This window comes from Motacilla alba, chromosome Z, assembly GCF_015832195.1.
Source record: "Motacilla alba alba isolate MOTALB_02 chromosome Z, Motacilla_alba_V1.0_pri, whole genome shotgun sequence".
Taxonomy (NCBI): Eukaryota; Metazoa; Chordata; class Aves; order Passeriformes; family Motacillidae; genus Motacilla; species Motacilla alba.
Window position 1 is genome coordinate 23,068,295 of NC_052046.1, and position 20,358 is coordinate 23,088,652.

Here is a 20,358-nt window from a genome sequence, read left to right on the forward strand (position 1 = left end):
CACCTAGAGCAAAGTGTCAGGCAAAGTACTACAAGCTGATCAAAAAGAACTGAGACTTACTTGGTATCCTATGAGGAATAAGTGAGTAGGAATGGTAAGCAAAATCAGCTGTTCCTGTGGCAAAGAGTGATGGGAATAAAGTGAGCTGCCGAAAATGAAATTAAAGCTACACTTCCTAAAACATTAATTGGAACTATACAGAGGGATTGAAAGTTAAAAAGCCCAAATTAATAATTAATAATGATATTTTATATACAGCCCAAACCAACAAATACTTTATTTCTGATATAAGAATTAGGGATATAGATCTGAGGGGAAAATATGGAGTGACTAAAAGAAGTGTAATGATGTAGAGGTGAATACAAGCATCTTTGAGTCAAATCAGAAAAATGTAGAGTTTAATGTAGAGAAAGGTGTAACTTTATCCTGGAATAGGAATGTGGACAATAGGAAAATGTGTGGAATCGCAGCATTAGTTATTTTTAACAGACCTATCAGCCTTGAGTGGTGTTACAAGAAGGTACATTGTACGTTACGACTTGCCATGAGGAAGGCATCCAGCTATAGACTTACTAAGCTGATCTGAACAGTATGCAAAACTGCCAGACAAAATTGAATAGGACGTACATTTTAAATGACCAAAGTACACAACCAAGCAAATGTAGCAATAGGAGATTGACCTTTGTGGATCTTTGAACATGTCCAGGACTAGCTAGAGATAGTAAAAAGCTTTGAGTGTGATGCAGATAAAACAGGGTGTTACCAGTGTTATTTAGGAAGTGGTACTAAAGCAGGCAAAGAAATGGAATACTTTTTTTCTTTTCTTTTTTTAAAGATAATAATTAAATCTTAAGCTGCCAACTGAAGCAAATATTGACAGTATAGGGAATCTGTAATAGATTGCTCCAATTATTTCATGAAACACTTGGCTTTGAAAAAGGAGTTAGACTTAAATTGTAAGTTGCATGTAGATATCCTGAATTTTGCATACCTTAGCTTAGTAGGAAATGTGTTGATTGTTTGGTTTTTTTTGTGGGTTTTTTTCCATCTGGTTGCAGTTCTTAAGTGGATGTATACTGAAATGTGGGCAATGGGGATTTTCTTGTGGGAAAGCAGAAAGCAGATGCAGTACTGGTTCTGAAAATATGAGGAAATTTCTGTTAGAGTGACTCTGTCCCTTGCAAGTGGGAAAAATAGTTTCTAAAGGTTTATGACAGAGTTAATGACAATATTTTTTCTCATTGTAAATAATTCCAGCTTTGGCTTACACCCTTTTCTCCTTCCCATATGAAGTTATGAGGGCAGTGATAAATCAGAATATATCCAGGTTCTGCATTCACTTTTGAAATCTTGTGTGGATATATTTGGTCTGGCTGAGATGGAATTATTTTCCCTCGCAGCAGCCTTCGTCATGCTGTGCTTTGTATTGGTGGTGAGAGAGGTGTTGGTAACACACCAGTGTTGTAGCTATTGCTAAGCAGTGCTCACACAGGAGTCAAGACTGTCTCTCCAATATCCCCTGTCCCTAGCAGCCTGGGGTTGGGCAAAGCCTTGAAGGATGTGTAGCCAGGACTCATCGCCTGGGCAGATCAAGGGGATATTTCATACCACAGGATGACTGGTCATCAATTAAAGTGAAGAGCAAGGAGAAGGGGTGAGCATTCTTTCTTACAGTGTTGGTCTTCCAGAGCAACTCCTATGTGTACTAAAACCCTGCTTCCTGGGGAAGTGGCTGGACATTGCTTGCTGATGTGAAGTAGGGAATAAATATTTTGTTTTCCTTTGCTTCTGCATGCAGCCTTTGCTTTTGCTTTATTAAATTGTCTTTATCTTGACATATGAGGTTTTTTCCATTCTATCTTCTCACCCCCATCTTGCTTCAGGAAGGGAGAGAAAGAATGGCTTTGTGGGCATCTGGTGTCCCACCATGGTCTACCCACCACGTTGCCTTTCACTTGTGTGAAAGTTCACAGGGTTTGAACTTGGAAAGTCTTCAGAGTTCTTTGGAATATTGCAGGAGTCTTGAGTTTAAATCTGCTTGTATCTTTCAGTAAATCAGGCAATCCAGATGTTACAAAAAAGCTGCTTCTTCAAAGATTCGTTTTTGTAAACTTTTGTACTCTGCAAGTGCCATTAGACTGTGACCTGTTTGCTTCTAAAAAGCCAAGCAGGATGAGGTTTCTTATTAGTGACAGCTAATGAAAAGCTGTATCTACAAGAGAACATTCTTATTAACTTGATATTTTTGTGGGAGAATTTTATTTCAGCTGTAAAAAGTGCTTGAACACTGTATGTGTCTAGTCATCAGGTTGTCTTAGTCTTACAGCTCATAGAACATACTGCAGATCTGAGGGTTTTAATCCTGAGGATAGGGGAAAGCAATTTACAGTCCAGAAAGGCGGGTAGGAGCACAAGGTTATATACCTGATTCTTGGTGAAATTCAGAGCATACTGAAGTCTGGACTTTTCAGTGACTTACATAAGCTGATATTATATTTTAACACAAACATGCCAACTTCTAGTTATTGCATCTGTCCCTCCCTGGGGGAAAAGGGAGAAGTGAATGAGTTGTTGGTTTAAACTAAGCTCTTCTTGTGCTTTAAGATTTCAGCCTTAAGAGGTTCAGCTAACAGCAGATTGAAGTTGCATAGTCTTACATTGTTGTTAGAATCTGATACATTCTTTTGCTAAACAGTTCATTATACAGAGTAAATAAAATTTAAAAGTGGGCAACAGGGAGCAGTGCTTCACCATAAGTTGCTGAACTGATGTAAGAATATAAAAATGGTATTCTGGTTTGATTTTTTAGTTTTTCTGATTGATGCTTTTTTGTATTTCTACCATAGGAATGAAGACCTAAAACAAATGTTGGAAAGCAATAAAGATTCTGCAAAGCTGGATGCTATGAAAAGGATTGTTGGGGTATGTGATTTTTTTTTTTTGTTACTGTTTTTATTTGTTAGAGGATATGGGAATTTATTATTATTTTTATTTCTTGGATGGGAATAATGCTTTCCTTTTACACATTCTTTACCAGATTAGCACTTGAGTCTCTACATGATCTTTAAAAGTTGTGGTGATGAAATGGTAAAATTCTTGACTTGGAATTTTTTGTAGTAATTAGTATATTTGGATAATGCGGTCACATGCTTTTAAAATATTTATGTAACAGTGCCAATATGCCTGTAAACAACTATTTTCAGTGAGACCTTGAATAGGAAACAGCTCCTGAAGAGAAGCTTCAAATTCGTCAGACTGGAAACAACAGATATTTGCCGGAATAAAATGGCAAATAACTATTTTTATTTTATTATAGTGTGAGGTTTTTCTTTTTTGATTGAGCATGATCCCTGAATATTTGATAACGTATTTCAAGTGAATGTGTACCCATAGAGATGATTGAATAATATTTAACACTATGATATGTTTAAACCCTATAAACAAAACATCATGAAGCTGATGGTATCCCTTTATTTTTTCTTAATAGTACGGGAAGAATGTACTACAGAAGATTGTTCAATGTCCGCTTGGCTTCTTTGTTTTGGGGCTTTTGAATTTGTTTTCTGTCATTGTTTTTTCAGTCTACTCTTGTTGTGCTTTTTTGTTCTGCTTGGTTTTTGTGTTCTTAATCCTGTCCAAGTATGTACCAAAGTGAGTAGGTACAGGTGGTGTCATGTGATCGTGTTCTTTCCTCTGACTCCTGAGCTGGCTTCTCCCTTCATGATCATCCAGTGATGAGAATTTTAATCAGGATTGTTTTCTTTTTGCCTGTAATCCCTTAGTCCTGCCAGAGACTCCTTTTACCTGTGAGGTCTGGGTAACCTATCAACTGTTATTTCATAATGTCTTTCTTGGGTTTGGGAAAGGTTTTTTCATTCATCTTCTCCAGCATCATGTGATGATGCCCAGCTCAAGGGTTTGACCAGTCCGGCATACAGATGTACTGTTGCAGATGTACCGTTGTGACCTTTATAAGTGCCATGGTAAACTTACATTCTTCTGCTTCCCTCAGAAAAGATTTTTTTTTCTGGTAATTACTGTGGGCAGGAGAGTTGTGGCAAGTTGCCTCTTGTTTGCTTGGTTTTGTTTTTTGAAAAGCTGCCCAAATCTTTATCTGTATTTGGAAACTGTTGAAACTGAATGTAGTTGTGTATGTATGTATAGGGGGGAATTAAAAAAAAAAATTAAATCAGCTTTAAATTTTAAACCAAGGCTTTACTGGGTTGGTTTTTTTATTTTCCTTTTTTTCCTACAAAAATGGTGTCATTGCAAATGAGTATGCAATGAGCCAACTCTCTAATTTTAGATACCTGCTCCTGCTGAACATTCAAAAGAGGTCTTAATGGCTTCTTTAATTTCCTGGAAGTGTGTAATACCATGAAGCTGGAGATATGTACTTAGCAGTGATAGCTGTGATCCTTCATGGACTTAGGCTGAAGTGATCAGGCTGAAGAGGTCTTCAGCGAGGTAAAGCAGAATTTACTGGGCACATTCTTTCTTCTGCTCCCCCATTTTCCAATTCTGACAATTCTCTCCAGTTTCCAACAGCAGATTTCTGTCCTTTTTTAAGTTCATGGTCGTTGTTTTCTGTTCTGTTCTAAGCACTCTGTAGTGCAGGAAGAGCACTACTTCCCCAAATGGCTGTGTGCACCTTCTGATTTTTGGATATTTTTCCCTTGGTCAGCTGCTTCTGCCTGAAGTAGAAACAGCCTTCTAGCTTGTAAGGCTGACCATTACTTAACCACAAGTAAGTTGTTTGATTTACTGAATCCTCTATTTTCAGTTTCTTTCATATCTTCAAGGTATTTGCTGTTTCCTGTGCTATGTTTAAAGTGTGTTTCACACAAGATACCTGGCACTAACCTCTGGTTGACATAACAAACTCAAACAATGAGCTTTACAGGTCAGGACTGGGACATGGCACAATATGAGCGTGAGGCCCTGTAACAGTGGTGATAATGTTTTTGTGGAGCACAAAGGTGCTTTTATGCTTACATACAGAGGGGACCTTACATCTCTCAGGGATGTGTTTTTCAGAGATGAAAGGCTTCCTCTAGCCTTATTATTACAGGAAAAAGGAACTCTGTCATCAGAGTATTGTTTAACATGTCTCACTGGAATGCTTTTTTTCCAAGTGTTAGATAGTTGAAAAAACTTGCATGCAGAATCCACAACCTCTCTGGCCAACCTGTTCTACTGCCTCACCATCCTCACAATGATTTTTTCCTAACATTGAGTGTAAACCTACCCTCTGTCAGCTTAAAGCTGCTATCCCCTGTCCAGTCATTACATGCCCCTATAGAAGTCCCTCTCCAGCTCTCTTTTAGCCCCCTTTACATATTGGAAGGTGCTATAATATCTCACCAGAGCCTTCTCTTCTTTAGGCTGAAGCCTGTCCTCACAGGGGAGATGCTTAGTAAAGTGTCTCTAACCACAGAAGGTGGGTTAGTCTTTAAGGCCCCTGCCAACCCGAACTGTTCTGTATGACTATAATTCTATGATACCAAGTTATCTTAATATTTTAGTGGACTTTAAGAGGCTAAACCTTCGTTTGTTCATGTAGGTGTGATAGCAAAGTAGCAGGAGAATTCTGGTTATGGCACTTTTTGTGATCGCTTCCTCCAAGATAGTTTGTGAACTTTCTACTAGGGAGAAGGAGATTCATTACAAATAAAACAAAATCTGTCTTCCAGAGAGTGACTTAAAACAACATCGTTTCAAGCACAGGAGTAGTCCAGTTTTGATCTTCTCACGTCTCCCTTTATGCATAAAGGTGCCTAAGCATACTTTTACCTAAAATATGACTCTCATGATCAATGACCTTTTTTTTTAACCAGTATGTTATTTTTTATGTTTGTTCCTTATATGCATGCAATAAAATAATTGCAGTCTTTGGAAGAATATGAACAACACTTCTGGTTTAGAAATAAATTTTTGTGTATGCATACATATTCTATTATATGCATGAAAACATAAAGCTGATATTTCTTTTAAAACATTCGCTGATATTATAACAGCCAGTACCAGATCTTGAAACTTGTTTGAATTTCTGGGGAAAAAACAGTGAAATTTCACTCCTGAAGATTTCAGAGCATAAGTTTAGGAAACAGTCACGTGCCTGATTTCCCTCAGAGAGTATCATCCATGTCTGTGTGTCTCTAATGTGTTAAAAAAAAAAATACATCTTGACATTACACAGCATTTATTCTAGAATGAATGTTTTTGTGCAAAAACTCCAGGTTTATAAGGCAATACAAATGGCGAATGTCTGGTCACAGCCACAAAAATGATCTGATAGACATTAGTCTTGGAAAGAACCATTATGTTCTTTCAGGTTAATGGTCCATAAGCTAAGGAGGGTCTACACGAATTGCTACACAATAATAAATCAAAATACACTCTTTTAAAAGGCCCTAAATATATATTTACATGGTACACTGGAGCTATAATGGTAGATCAGTTAAATAATCCCAGTAATGCATAGTCATACCATTACAGTCTGTCAGGGAGGTCTGAGGATCATCCCTGTTTCTGAGTGTTGTAACCTCTGTTGCACCAAGATAAGATGATAACTTTTCATTCTGTCTTACTTCTCTGTAGTGCATCTTGTTGCTAAGTTCTGCCTTGTCATTCTGAATTTGGCATTTATTGTGGAGACGTCCCAGTCCTGAAAGTAGTAAATTGATTTTAAATTCTTAGTTAAAAACTCCTTGGAACTCATTTAATGTGCTTGTTCATTTAATGTGCACTCATTTCAAGTGCTTGTGTCACTTCCTGTGTTTTAATACAATTGCAATTAACAGTTTAAGATGTTAAATGGGTTAGATCAAAATGTCATGCTGGACAGCTGCTTTTACTCCCATTTGAAAGACTGAGTAATAGCTTGAACTACAGCTGCCTTCTTTCTGGCATCATCCTCCTAAGCTTCTCAGAATATGCAGTTTACTAGGTATTTCCTGTCTTTGTGTGTTCTTACTTTTGTTGCATGGGATCCTAACTCTTTATGCTTTTAATGTGTTTTATTAATGAAATACACAAACAGATCAGTGAGTTGAGAATATGAAGTTTAATCAGCTGTATAATGTGGTGTAATGGTTGGAATGTAATGGTCATGGACAGGAGTAACTGTAGCTGCAGAACTCTTGTTTCTTTGTTGGATCCCTGGGTATTTGTTGTTGCTTTTGTATGTTGGACCCCAGTGGACATTGGTGACAAGAGGTGTTCCTCAGGGGTCTGTACTGGGACCTGTACTATTTGATATCTTCATTAATGACATAGATGGTGGAATTGAGTGCACTTTCACCAAATCTGCAGGCAACACAAAACTGAATGGTGCAGTTGACATGCATGAGGGACAGGATGCCATCCAGAGGCATCTGGACAAACTTGCAATGTGGATCCATGACAGTGTCATGTGGTTCAACAAGGCCAAGTACAAGGCCCTTGGCCCAGGCACAGGTTGGTGGATAAAGGGATCAAGAGCAGCTCTTGATATGAAGGACTTGGGCGTGCTGGTGGATGAAATGGTGGTTGTGAGCTGTCAGTGTTCACTAATAGCCCAGCAAATGTTGCCAGCAGGTAGAGGAAGATGATTATGCTGCTCTACTCCATGCTTGTAGCAGAGTCCCAACCTGAAGAGCTGCATACAGTTCTGCAGTCCTCAGGACAGGAAAAACAGACATGTTAGAATGGGTCCAGAGCAGGCCACAAAAAGGATCTTAGGGCTGGAGCACCTTTCCTATGTGGACAAGCTGAGAGAGTTAGGGTTATTCAGCCTGGAGAAGAGAAGGCTCTGGGGAGATGTTTACAGCACCTTCCAGTACATAAAGGGGTCTATGAGAAAACTGGAGAGGGACTTGCCAGTAGGGCCTGTGATGACTGGATGAGGGGGAATGGTTTTAAACTAAAAGACAGTTGATTTAGATTAGATATAAGGAAGAAGATTTTGCGATGATGGTGGTGAAACACTGGGACACGTTGCCCAGAGAGATGGTGAATATCCCATCCTTGTAAACATTCATTGAGGGGCAACCTGATCTGTGAACATCTTGAAGATGTTTCTGCTTGCTACAGGACTAGATGACTTTTAAAGGACTATTCTATGATTTCTTAGTGAGATTTTGTGGTTTCTGATTAACGTGATTTTTGCTGGCTGAATCTTGACCTTGAGCAGGACACACAGATTCTTAGAGATGGGAGTGCTCTGGATCTGTATCAGCAGCACTGAACTTGATGTAACTTGATGTAACATCATCCTGAAATTCCAGTATTTGCAGTTTAGACATGAAGCACTGCCAGATATACTACTGGAATTATATCTAAGCAGAACATTGTGCATCTGTAGTGTATATGAAAGTATTTTATTCCTTCTTATGTACTCAGTTTCCTACAAATAACTTTCCTCTTAAACTGTTTGTACAAGAGCTGAAGCTAAGCCGGGGTTTTGGTGTTTATGATCTTTATTGTAACAGTTTTATTGTTTGTGACATGCCTTGTTCATGATCAAACATGAAAATTTTGTTTCAAAAAAAAAAGGTGGGTTGGTTGATCTTGCTTTTACTGTGTGGCTTTTGTATATTTTTTTTGTTCTGTATAAACACTTTATGGCCTTCTGTGTTTAACTTGCTGTGAAAAAATAACCTTATTTTGTTTTCAAAGTGTGATGTTTATTTTTATTTTTCTCCTTGGTTCTGTTGCAAGCCACAGATGTTCCAGGGAAAAGGAGCAGGACTTAAGCTTGTATAACATTTTGGATTTTGTTGGGTTGGCCTTTTTTTTTCCCCCTCCACCACCCAAAAGGTCATTCTGCAGTGCTTTTTGGATTAGAAAAGTCTTTGTTTTTAGTAATTTGAAAGCATTAAAAATTATTTGCAGTCTTGTACGTTAAAGTCCAGTTCATGGATTCCACTCCAGCAAACTCATAACCAGACAGCACCCAAGAGTTTTTATTGTATGGATTGTATCCCTTAAGGTCTAGTAATTAACAAAAACCCACATCTTTATCCTCAATTTCATAGAAATGAGATTTGAAATACAGATCTGTAATAAAGCAACAAAACCCAAATCACATTCTAATGAATTATATTGTTACATTACTAAGATTTGTCTCTTCTTTTTTTCAGATGATTGCGAAGGGAAAAAATGCTTCTGAGCTATTTCCTGCTGTTGTGAAGAATGTTGCCAGTAAAAATATTGAGGTATTTCTCTAACTTGTTAAACATACTGTTATGGAAAATCTGTTTATGAAAATTTTGTCTAATTGTATTAGACTTCAACATAACACATAAAATCTCTATTGTCATGGAAATTTTTAGGAGTTTATTTCAATATGACATTATGGTAATAATTCTATGCATAAATAAAGGAAACCTGTTGGGTGATTTGAGGAAGAAGTGGTAGCTCTTTACATTTAAAAGAAAAAAGACTTAATTTTAGAAAGTTAATGAAGTGTGATGGTGATTGAGGAAAGTTATTGTAGTTCAGTATTTGAAGTGCTTTTTGCAAGGCTTGGGTTTGTGCTACATTGTATTTTTAAACATCTGTTGCAGATCAAAGCTGAAAGGTAACATCTGGGTAAAAAAAAAAAAAGGTGTGTTCTTGCATCTATATTGGGTGTTATTAGACACATAGTATCTTGCTTCTGAATCTTTGTTGTTGTTGTTGTTGTGTCTTGTAAGAGAGCAAGGGGGAAAAGTCCATCCTGGACTTGTGAAAATTTAGATTTCCAGAATGCTAAAAAATTGAGGTTCTGTTAAACGATGATGTGTTTAAATCCACAGGGTTACTGTTTATAACCACAGAGTGTATGTAGAAATTGTAACTCTGATGCTCACTAGCATTACTGTGCATACTCTGATGGCTTCCCTGCTGAAGTGTCAGAATTACAGTCGACTTGACAAATAAGATAAAAAGAGCATCTGTAAGTATGTGGTTTGAGACCTCATGGTGCCTAATGAGCATCAGTTTGATGAAAGTAGAGTGAACATGCAATGACTTTAGTTACTTCCTACTGCTCAGGATTGTAATTTTTAAAAAACGTGGGCAGCAGTTGTTTGAAGTATTGGATTTTAAGGAGAGAAATCATTTGAATGCATGCTTCAGTTCTCCTGTCCTCTTCTGAAAATGTGTACTTCAGACTATTATTCGTTATTATATTTTTATTATTAATGGGAACAAAATTTTTTTTCCCTGGCTTATGGCACTAAAGATTATATTTCCGATAATAATGGCTTCAGCAAACTCCATTCTCACTCAAACATGCCGTGATATAATGGATGAAACATCAGTTTTCTTCCATATTTACATGGATGGATAGTAATAGTCAAGTTTGAGTTTAATTTTAGCTTTAAAGAAATTATTCTTTTTTAGCCACTTCTTTGAAAACTTTGGGGGTTTTTTGTTCTTTGAGAGAGTGGATTTATTTGGTCAAGGCCAAGTATTGAGCTCTGGTAAGTCAAGGAGGTGTAAATGGGCAAAGATGCTAATTCAGTGTCTTTCAGGAATTTACTGTATTAAAATAATTTTAGAAGTTGTAATTGTGCTTTTAGTAACAGGTAGTAAAAACATGTGGGTAAGAAATCAGACTAGTTAAATATTCTGTTCCAATGTAATTTATGTTTGTAAGTTTTGAGTAATCTTAAGTCAAATTTTAAACAGGGAAACCTTACACAAAGAGAAGTGCCTTAAACAATATTATTTATCTGGAGTGCTTTTAACTGTTAGGGCTGGAACCTCTAGTCTGATAGAAGCAAGACTGTCCTAGTTCCAGGCTTTCAACCCAACCAGTAGAGAAGCTGAGACTGTATCCCTGGTAGGTGTGCACATAGACAAAAATATTGTATCTGTACATATACAGAACAAATATGCATGTAGAAATTTAAATTGTCACAGGCTATTCAGGTGAACACAAACAGTATCAGTGGCTTGGCAGTTCAAGATGGTCTGCTAGTGGGAATGTGTGTATATGTACAGTGTTCATGCTCATGGAGTCTGCCCTATGTCTGGCCCATGGATCTCAGTCACCTCTGTTGATGGCACCTGGACATATGAGCCCCTAAGGCTGTCACCCTTTCTCGTTTGCTGGTACAAATGTCTTTACATGTGGGAATCCCTCTAAACCAGGACTCTCCTGCTCCCTCATGCACTTGCCCTTGGATGCACAGATGTGTGCACATACAAGTGGACCTGGCCAGAACTTTCTTGCTCCTCTACTATTTAAACCCCTGTGGTTGTGCCCTTGAAGAGGTTGTGCCCTTGAAGAGATGCACAAAAAACATGGTTTTTGCCCCTAGAGACCCACAGGCCATGGGCTTTCCTTGCAGCTGGATGGGACTTCACTAGTCTGTGGCATAGCCAGCTCCTCCTGTGGTCTTGCCCTTAGATGCTCACACTCACACCTACTTCGCAGATCACTTCACCTACTTGTCAGCTGGTGCAGCTTGATGCACCTCGGACACATTGGCTTGTGCTTGATTTCACATATTCTGGTCTCTTCAGTTACACATATGCTCGTGGGCCACCTAGCCTGTGGTCCCGGCCTAGGTGTTGACAGCCAGACCCTCACTTTTTCCAAATGCTGGCCACCCTGGACTTAGGGATCCCTATAGCTTGATGTAACATTGCAGTTGCTGGAGTCATACTTAAGTCCCCTCACTCTGGTCTTTCTAGTTCCTAGTGCCCATGAACATAGCAGCCCTCCAGCCTGTGGCCTGACTGTAGTTGTAGGCACGTAAATGCATCTTCACACAAAATAAAGAGTACCTCACCAAGGAAAACAGTTCAAAATGAAATGTAATGAGTCAATGCAACAGATTGTGCTATTCACATGCAGGGAACAGAAGGATAGATATACCAATTATCAAACTCTTCAGCCTTCTTATCCCTGACTTACTCCTTTCCAGATCATGTAGATTTCCCTTCTTCTCCTTCACTTTAGTTCTTCCCCAGAACATACCATGTCATGTCTAAAATACTTTTCATCTGTGTCCCATTTCTGTACATATAAACACCTTCAGTCTGAAAGGTCCTCTAGTCTTTGTTGACCCTTGGTGGTTTTAACACCTGGGCATAGGAGCTGAGGCTCTCCTGAGGTTTTTCTGGGAGGAGTGTGACAGGGTATCCTTTCTCTGAGTCCTAAATTTGTTTTCCCTCCTATTATTTTGTTTCTTTCTGCATCTCTGAGCTGATGGTTCCTGTCATGGGCTTGGGAGAAACTAGAGCAGAGTGTTGTGTGCACACATCCCTCCATCCCCCTTGTGGGAAGGATGCTTTGTGGGTATGAAGATGAGGTCTTATCACATAACCAAACATTATTAGTAGAAGCCTTTCACTGTTTATATTTTATTTTTTCTTGTATTTTAAAACGAATAGACAGTTATGTGAACTCACATGTCATCATCTATGCTGTAGTTAAACTTCCCTACTTACTCATTTTTCCACCACTTAATGCTAACATATTTGTGCAGGAAGAGACTGTTAAACTGAAAAGAGATCAGGACATTCAGTAAAGCTGTCTGATTAATTTCTTTATCAATTTGAGTTAGATGACAAGTTTAAGTTGTAGTGTAGGTGTACTTACAACCATCTAGTTAGACCTTTTCTGTCTCAGGAACATTTATCATGGTCCATTTCTTAGGATACTTTATGAGAAGTTACTAGATTAAGTCAGATTCTTAGTACATTGATCCTGTTTCCTGAAAACGTTTTGCCAAATTTTTTCCCTATTCCTAAGAATTCTTAACCAAATCTGTCTGTACAATGCAGTAGCATAAAATACCTTGATTTATCAGTAACCCTGAGAGTAGCTCAGTTGGTTAGGTCATGGTGCTAATAACACCAAAGTTGTGAGTTCCATCCCTGTATGGGCCATTTGTTGGAGAGTTGGACTCAATGATCCTTGTGGTCCCTTCCAACTCAGAACATTCTGCAATTCTATGACTTTGCACCCATGTGAATTTTCTGCCCAGAAATGGCTGCCATATTTTTTTAAAATCAGGGCTCTGTGCGCTGATGCAGAAAAATGGAGATGAAGAAGTAGTATAACATGTTAATTTATTTGAAGAGATGCAAAGGGCACCTTACTGTTTACAGAAGTGCCTTATGATTTTTTTGTTGTAAGTGCATGCTGACCTCAGCTTGGTTATGTGCATTTAGTCATGGATGGTAAGGATCCAAAAAGTGACCTAATAAACAATTGGCAGTATAGAACAAAAATAAGTCTTCATCAATAATTCATGGATTTTGATGTGCCTATATTGATAAATTAATTAAACAAATCTGCCTGTGTTCCTCAAGTGTAATGTGCCCCTGTTATGATTAGGTTTATAGAACAGAGCATTTTAACATTGAATGAAGGTAAATGGTAAAAGAATAGTGCAGTCACGGAGCTCTGAGTGCTTCCATTTCTAGTCCCAGAGTGGTTTCAAGGAGAGGAGGCTTTCTTTGCACACCTGCAGTCATTCAGTGCACAGGCCTCTTGTGGTCAATGTTGATTGCTGCTTCTCTAGCTGAACAAAAAATAATTTAGTATGGTGCAACCTTCTGTGATTTAATATTATGGTTTTTTTGCCAGAACTGGCACAAAGATAGATCTTCCAATAGTGACAGTAATTATTAGCACAGCTGTACTTGAGGGTTTTTCAGAATTTTCCATTATAAACCCCGACAGTCAGTTTACTACTCAAATGTAAAAAAATGTTTTCACTGCTTCCTGGGTATGAGGGGTAAAGTGAACTAAATTGAATACCCTCCTCTCCAAAAACATACTGAGGTTTTCTTAATCTCTGGACGTTGCATCCTTTGTAGTATGCTTTGCTTAGATTGCATCTGTTGAATGCTTGTGGTCATGCAAAAGTGAGTCTAACATCCTTTGTCTTCATCCACGGTAAGTGCTCTTTTAATCACATTTGAGATGGGTAAGTTACCACAGTTCAGTTGTAAGTCATATTCACTTTCAAGTGTGTTAAAGTAATTTATTTTGAGTTTCAGGGTAAAATAAAATGGTCTTGTTGAAATTCTTGGCTATTTCGTTTTAACCTATTTTCTATAAGAAAAAAAAGGTGTGCTTGAATGATCGGTTTCCCCATGTCAGCATCTTAGATTATTATAGTCTTAATTTACTAGTTAATAATATAAAGCAGAACTTCATGTTACTTCAGACTTCATCTGACTTTCATTAATTAGGTAGCATTGCAGCACCTCAGGCGTTTCATAAGACATTGGGAGAAGCATGTGAGTGCTCTGGGATCTATTAGATTTTTCTTCAAAGAAGAAAATGTTGACAAATATGTGAAACCTAGAAGCTAGTTTTATAGAACTGTAAAACTTTCTCATAGTGATATTCACTGTGTTTTTTCTTTTCAGATAAAAAAGCTTGTGTATGTTTATCTGATGCGCTATGCAGAGGAGCAGCAAGATCTAGCATTATTGTCCATCAGTACTTTCCAGCGTGCTTTGAAAGTGAGTGACTACTAAATAACATTTTAAAGGGAATTCTGGGCTGGTAGCACAAAAAAATATATATCTGTATAAGTGTAGTATGGTAAACTAAAGCATGTGAATATCTACATCTGCTAAAGTAGTTTTAAGTTATGAGATTGACATATTTTTTTTCTGCTACCTCAAACCTTGTCAAGCAGCTAAGTAAGCCTGTAAGAAGTAAAATTGCTTCACTTAAGAAAAACAACAGAATGGTGCTTTCAAATCCACATGCCAAACATTTAATTTCTGGAATGACCTTTCTCATTCCAACATAACTTGTATGTATGGAAAAAAGACCCTGTTATTACCATGAACCACCTATGTTCCTTTTAGTTTATGTAAAAAAAATGAGGTTTGTGTACAACAGAGAATTGAAACATGAGTAAGACAGTAGTACCTAAATTAAAATATTCTGTGTCTTGCACATGGTACTTTTTCATTAAAAGTACTGAAAAATAGCTTTTTGTACTCGTTTCAAATGAGATAACAGTGAGAAATGGGATCAGACAGCAAAGTTTAGGATTGCCTTTGAAGTGTGACTGTGGAGAGAAGAAAGATTTATTAAGTCTCTGTTCCAGTTTTTATAATAAGAGAAGATTGGGTTTTTTGTGTACTCTTCTTGTATTCTGGGCTCATTTCTGTTATGTCACTTAACCCACACCTTGCATCTTGTTGGAAAATGTTGCAATCGGAGTACCAGTTGTGCAGCTGTAGGAGGATCCCACATCAACTAGAGAGTTTTCTGCCCCCTTCCCTTGAACTTTCATCCCAATGCCATATGTACTGCCTTCACTGTCTCCGACTGCCAGGAAAAGCTAGAATTCAAATTACTTTGTATCCAGTGTATTTTGTGATATATGTATACAGTGAACACTTCTCATGGCATAACTCTTTTAAAAGCTGTGGGTAATGAGAGCAGAGGGAGGAGTGATAATGTTGTGGCTAAGTAGTAAAAAAAAAACCTGGTGATGTGGCAAGGGGGTAGACACCAAATAGTGGAGATTGTCAGCAACTAAAGAAATAACTAAGCTGCTATGAAAGATAGGTCTCTGATAATTTTTTTGTAATGTTTTGTTTCTCATTTCATAATGATTATTATTTGGCTTTATGTGTGGAGACTTTTTTTACCTCCCACTGCTGAAGGAACTTTTTATTTTTATCTTAACTGGCTGTAGATGAGCTTTGCAGACTCTAGTGGGAGCAAGATATTTTTCCAAAAACTGTCAAATAAAGGGCTTTCACCATCCAGATACTTACTACTTAGAAGCTTCTAAAGATGTAGGGATGTTGAGATCTTAGATTAAATGATATATAGGTAATACCAGTCTGAAAATATGTGTTTCCAGCTCTCAGTCCTTGGGAGAAGTGTTCTTTGAGAGGTTACCTTCTGGCAAGACACTGTACAGTATAATGAATTACTGATGCAGCAATTTCACTTTGCTAGATTTCAGGGGATTTAGTACTTGATTAAGGAGCATTTTTCCCTTGTTTTCCAAGCCCATGATTAATGGATAAAGTTTACATGATAGTTTATCCAAAATCAAATGTGTTGGATCTCCAAGCTAACCCTAGTATTGTAAAATTGACTAAGAGCTGGGGCAGAAGAAGAGAGGATAAGAAATAGAAAGAAGTCTCAAAACATTTAGCCTAATGTTTTGGCATGTTCTTTGAAATTGTTTTTGTTACTGGCTTCAGTTTATATCTTGCAGTAAAGCATAAAATGGATATTTTGACAGGAACTTGAATGGGAATGTCACAACTGAGAACAGCATTTTTATTTGACATTTTGTAAATATAAGCATTAAAATTGAGTTAGCCTGTCTCTCAGAATAACTGAATTCCACTTGGATTGCAGCAAATGTATCAGATTATTAAATAAAATATTCATGGTTTTTATCCACAATTAACATATTTTGTCTGGAAAATTGCATGATGTCAATGTTTTCCTTTGCAAATTTTTCATATTTTGATAATGTTTAATGTTCTCTTTCTTTATTTGTTTTACCTTTTTTTTTGTTTTGGAAATTTCTTTGTGTGAAGAAATTATTAGCATGGCTTTCTCTTGCAAGTCTGACTTAGTTACATGTTTTAATGTGTCGTCACTAATTAGTGTAAGCAGAGCAGTGTATTTAATGATTTGTTTCTGCACTATCTTATTTTATTTCTTCCTTCACTCCTGTTTTTTAGGATCCTAATCAGTTAATCCGTGCAAGTGCTTTAAGAGTTTTATCCAGTATACGTGTCCCAATTATTGTTCCGATTATGATGCTTGCTATTAAGGAAGCCTCTTCTGATTTATCTCCTTATGTGAGAAAAAATGCAGCCCATGCAATCCAAAAACTGTACAGGTAAGTGATTCTGGCAGTTACTGAAAAACAACTTGCAATAGTTGTGGGCTACATTTATAAAGACTACTGTGAATTTAGCTTGTCTCAGATCCATTTCTTTAAGAGGACGGGGTGAGTGTAGACATTCCGTCACTCAGTTGGTTTGGTTGTAATTCAGACGGTTCTCTTGATTGCTAGACTTAACAGGATAACTATAAAGAGATACAAAAATAAACTGATACACTATCTTTTGTTTTTTAAGATAATAGTTATTTTCATCTATGTAACAACTGTTTTGATGGGTATTCTCAGAATCTATGAATTCACTGTTTCAAGTGTGTATCTTTCATCCTGAGGCATTTGCCTGAAGGTAGTTTGCAGCGCATGTGACAAAAGAATGCTAATTTCTAGAAATTTTATCTGTGCAAGTCCAAATCTTTCAGATCTTCCTACTTCAGAAATTCTTGCTTTGTAAGAGTTCTTTTAAAGATGTGGGTACTGATTTGCAGAGATGGAGTCAACAGAACCTGTACCTTTGCAAAACATTTTGAGGCATTTATTCTACTACTTCACTTTTATTTCACCTATTCCAAAAAGTGGAGGTTGAGAGATGTTAGAGGTTTTAAATCAGGTGAAAAACAGAATCTGGAGAAAATGGCCTTACCTCCTTCTATTTTTCATGTATTCTTAGTAGTAGTAAAATGGACATGGAACTTACCATAACAAAGGAAAACTAGTGAAACCGATGTTCTGTTTCTTAATGGTTCTGAGGGCCTCAGAGGGTGCATCCTTCAAAAGCTTTCTTCATGCCAGCGTCCTAGGTGTCGTGATGCAAGATTTTGAGCTGCTGTAGCTGGAAATTCCTCCTTACCTGGACTAGAGTAAGCTTCATCATTGGAGCTGGAGTTAAAAATTGTGTCCTTAGTAGTAGAATTTAAGACCTATTTATAAAAAGCATGTGAACTTTTATTTTCACATTTTCAAAACTTTCTAGTACAAATGCTGTATCTCATAGTGCTGGTTAACCATGGAACCAAGGGAGAGAGTATAATTTTCTTGGTCACTGGAGGAAGCAGCAGTGTTGGAAATGGGTGAAGGGGCTAGCAAATTTACCTGCCCACAGGCAGACCCAGTTGGCTTGGCAGCAAGTAAGAATAGGTAGTAGTTAACAGGCCATCTTTGTATACTTTGTTTAAAAAAGTTCATGACTGATAGCTAGACAATTCAGCAATACTGATCATACATTGGTGGCAAGGCTGACTATTGGCCTACTGCAACAAGTAAGTAATTTAAGAATACTTATTTTTAAGTTGGTCAGAATCAGAATCCAGAAGGGATGGATTTTTAAAGTAAAACTCAACAGTTAATACACTCTCCTACATCTAGCTACTCCATCTTCTGCAGCCATTTGAGTAAGAAGTAGTAACAGTTTATTCTAATATGTCTGTATGCTCCATTTGCTTTATGGTTTTCCTGGCTTCTATGCCTGGGTGATAGTTCTGTATTTCAGTTAGTACTATAGTCAGGGTTCTGGATGCAAGTTCAATACTCTAGTCTTCCCTGTATTTAGTGTCATGGTGTTTGGATGGATGTCTGCCCTAGAAGAACTCGACTATTAGCAGTTCAGTCAATCCTAGCAGTAGGAAGCTTACATATCAAACAGAAAAGATTTCAGCCATAGTCTGAACAGCAGCATTTGCATCCAATGCAGTCAGCATTGCCAGGTGTGTTGAAGTAATTTCATAACTAAAGATGTCAGACCTTTTGCTTACTTTATTTAAGAGTGCATTTTAAAGATAGTAGTAGTTGCTGTCTATCAGCTGAAAACTGTATGGTGTTTGCAGTGATGTTTGGAGAAGGACTGCTTCCCATCAGTAGTATTAGTAGGTTCCATACTAGTACTAGATGTCATAATGGGAGGAAATCACAGACCTCTTTAACCTCTTCTTTTATTTTCTCTTTGAAAATGGTCCCATCCTTGTCTTTAATATCAGGACAGTGGAGGGGGAGGAATATAAATTCGTTCATTCATGCCTTTCTGAAGACTCTCTTGATCACATAAAGAAATGGCTTTGCTCAAGTTTTTTTAGCTTTAAATATGCCTTTCTCTCTAAATTTTTTGCCAATTTTTAAAATTTTGAAATAAAACCTTTTTGAGAGAGTTTTGGCTTTTCCTCTTAAGGTTTTGGTCCTTGACAGAAGATCCAGTAAAACTCCTTTTACAAAAATAGAAGTTGGAATGAAAGTTGATCATTAAAATACTTATGTAACAAAGTACTGTTGTGTTGCTTATGATGATGGTAGCTTCTAACCAAGTTTTGTTACTCATTTTGCATGTTCTGGTGTTGCTAGGTCTTAGAGTCTTAGTGAAGTAGTACTCAGCCAGATAGTGAGTTTGTGAATCTGTACCTGAAATGATATACTGTGCATTAGGGCAGTCCATCACTCAGCATTAAAACTGAAGTATGCAATAATGACAAAATACTCTCTCACTTATCTGTAGTTGTATCCATGTTGAAATGCCTTTTCAAAGGCATAGAACTACACCTCTAAGGGTCTTTGTATTCACTTTCTATTTTCTTTTGACTTGGCTTTAAATTCTTCTATGCTGTATAGGTCTATGAAGGGGAAGCAGCTGGAGTCAAAAGTTTGTCGTTACTTGCCTAAGAAGCAAGTTTGACAATAATGGATATCTCTGACAAATTTTTCTCTGCTCTTGTAATGTGAAAAGATGCTACAAAAGGTTGTTGCTTGCAACTTTTGCTTTTCCTCTGCTTTTGCTATTTATTTAGGACTTCAAGCAGTCTGTTTTCCATTAGCTTGCACACCAACTTTGTATAGGTACACTTGAATACAATGTCCACATTTTTGAATTCCAATACTTCTGACTAAAATTAGTGGTTAACTTAAAAGTGGTTAAGTGTCTTACTCAAAGCTTTATGTTGATAATTAGATAATAAAAGTTCTGATGTTCATTCATTGCTGAATTATATTCATGCCGAAATTAATATCTGCAAGACCAGTGAGAACCTTGTCATGTAACATCTGAAGTTCAGTCAAGTTCTCTGTGATGTTGGTTAGCCTGTCTTAATGTTTTTCTATGAGTTTAAGTTTCCTATAGAACACACATAAAGGATCTAAGATAAAATTACATTTTTTATTTAATTTTATACTCTTAACTTACTCTTAACTATACTCTTTGTTAGCAGGTCACTCCAATCTGAATAAGCTTATTCTTTGCCCCTAATTGGAAAACAAGTCAAGTTCTTTACAATGTGTTCTTTGGAATACTTGATTTTTCTGGAAGTGGTTTCTTCAAAGTTCTTTGTTCCTAGTTTGTGTCTAAAGGTCAAAAATTAAACCTGCTTTAATTTTGGGTATGTCTGACCAAATTAGTGAAAATAATTTTATTTTTCCTTCTAGTCTTGATCCAGAGCAAAAGGAAATGTTAATTGAAGTGATAGAAAAGCTTTTGAAGGATAGAAGTACGGTAAGAAACAGATTTGTGACATATGCCTATATTTTTATAGAGTTTTCTCCCAAGATAGTCTTT

At 37.2% G+C, this 20,358-nt stretch overlaps 1 protein-coding gene across 5 annotated transcripts in view; it reads left to right on the forward strand.

Annotated features, from left to right (window-relative positions):
• AP3B1 (adaptor related protein complex 3 subunit beta 1) overlaps positions 1–20,358 on the forward strand; it is a 153,228-nt gene that overhangs the window by 11,171 nt on the left and 121,699 nt on the right. For all 5 annotated transcript variants that reach the window (XR_005255446.1, XR_005255447.1, XM_038125180.1 and 2 more), the window contains exons 2-6: positions 2,847–2,922; positions 9,123–9,197; positions 14,362–14,457; positions 16,666–16,826; positions 20,229–20,295. Coding sequence is in view for 3 of the 5 variants with exons in the window: in XM_038125180.1 (XP_037981108.1) it covers positions 2,847–2,922; positions 9,123–9,197; positions 14,362–14,457; positions 16,666–16,826; positions 20,229–20,295 (475 nt within the window). In the remaining 2 variants the exon portion in view is untranslated. The remainder of the gene's footprint in view (positions 1–2,846; positions 2,923–9,122; positions 9,198–14,361; positions 14,458–16,665; positions 16,827–20,228; positions 20,296–20,358) is intronic.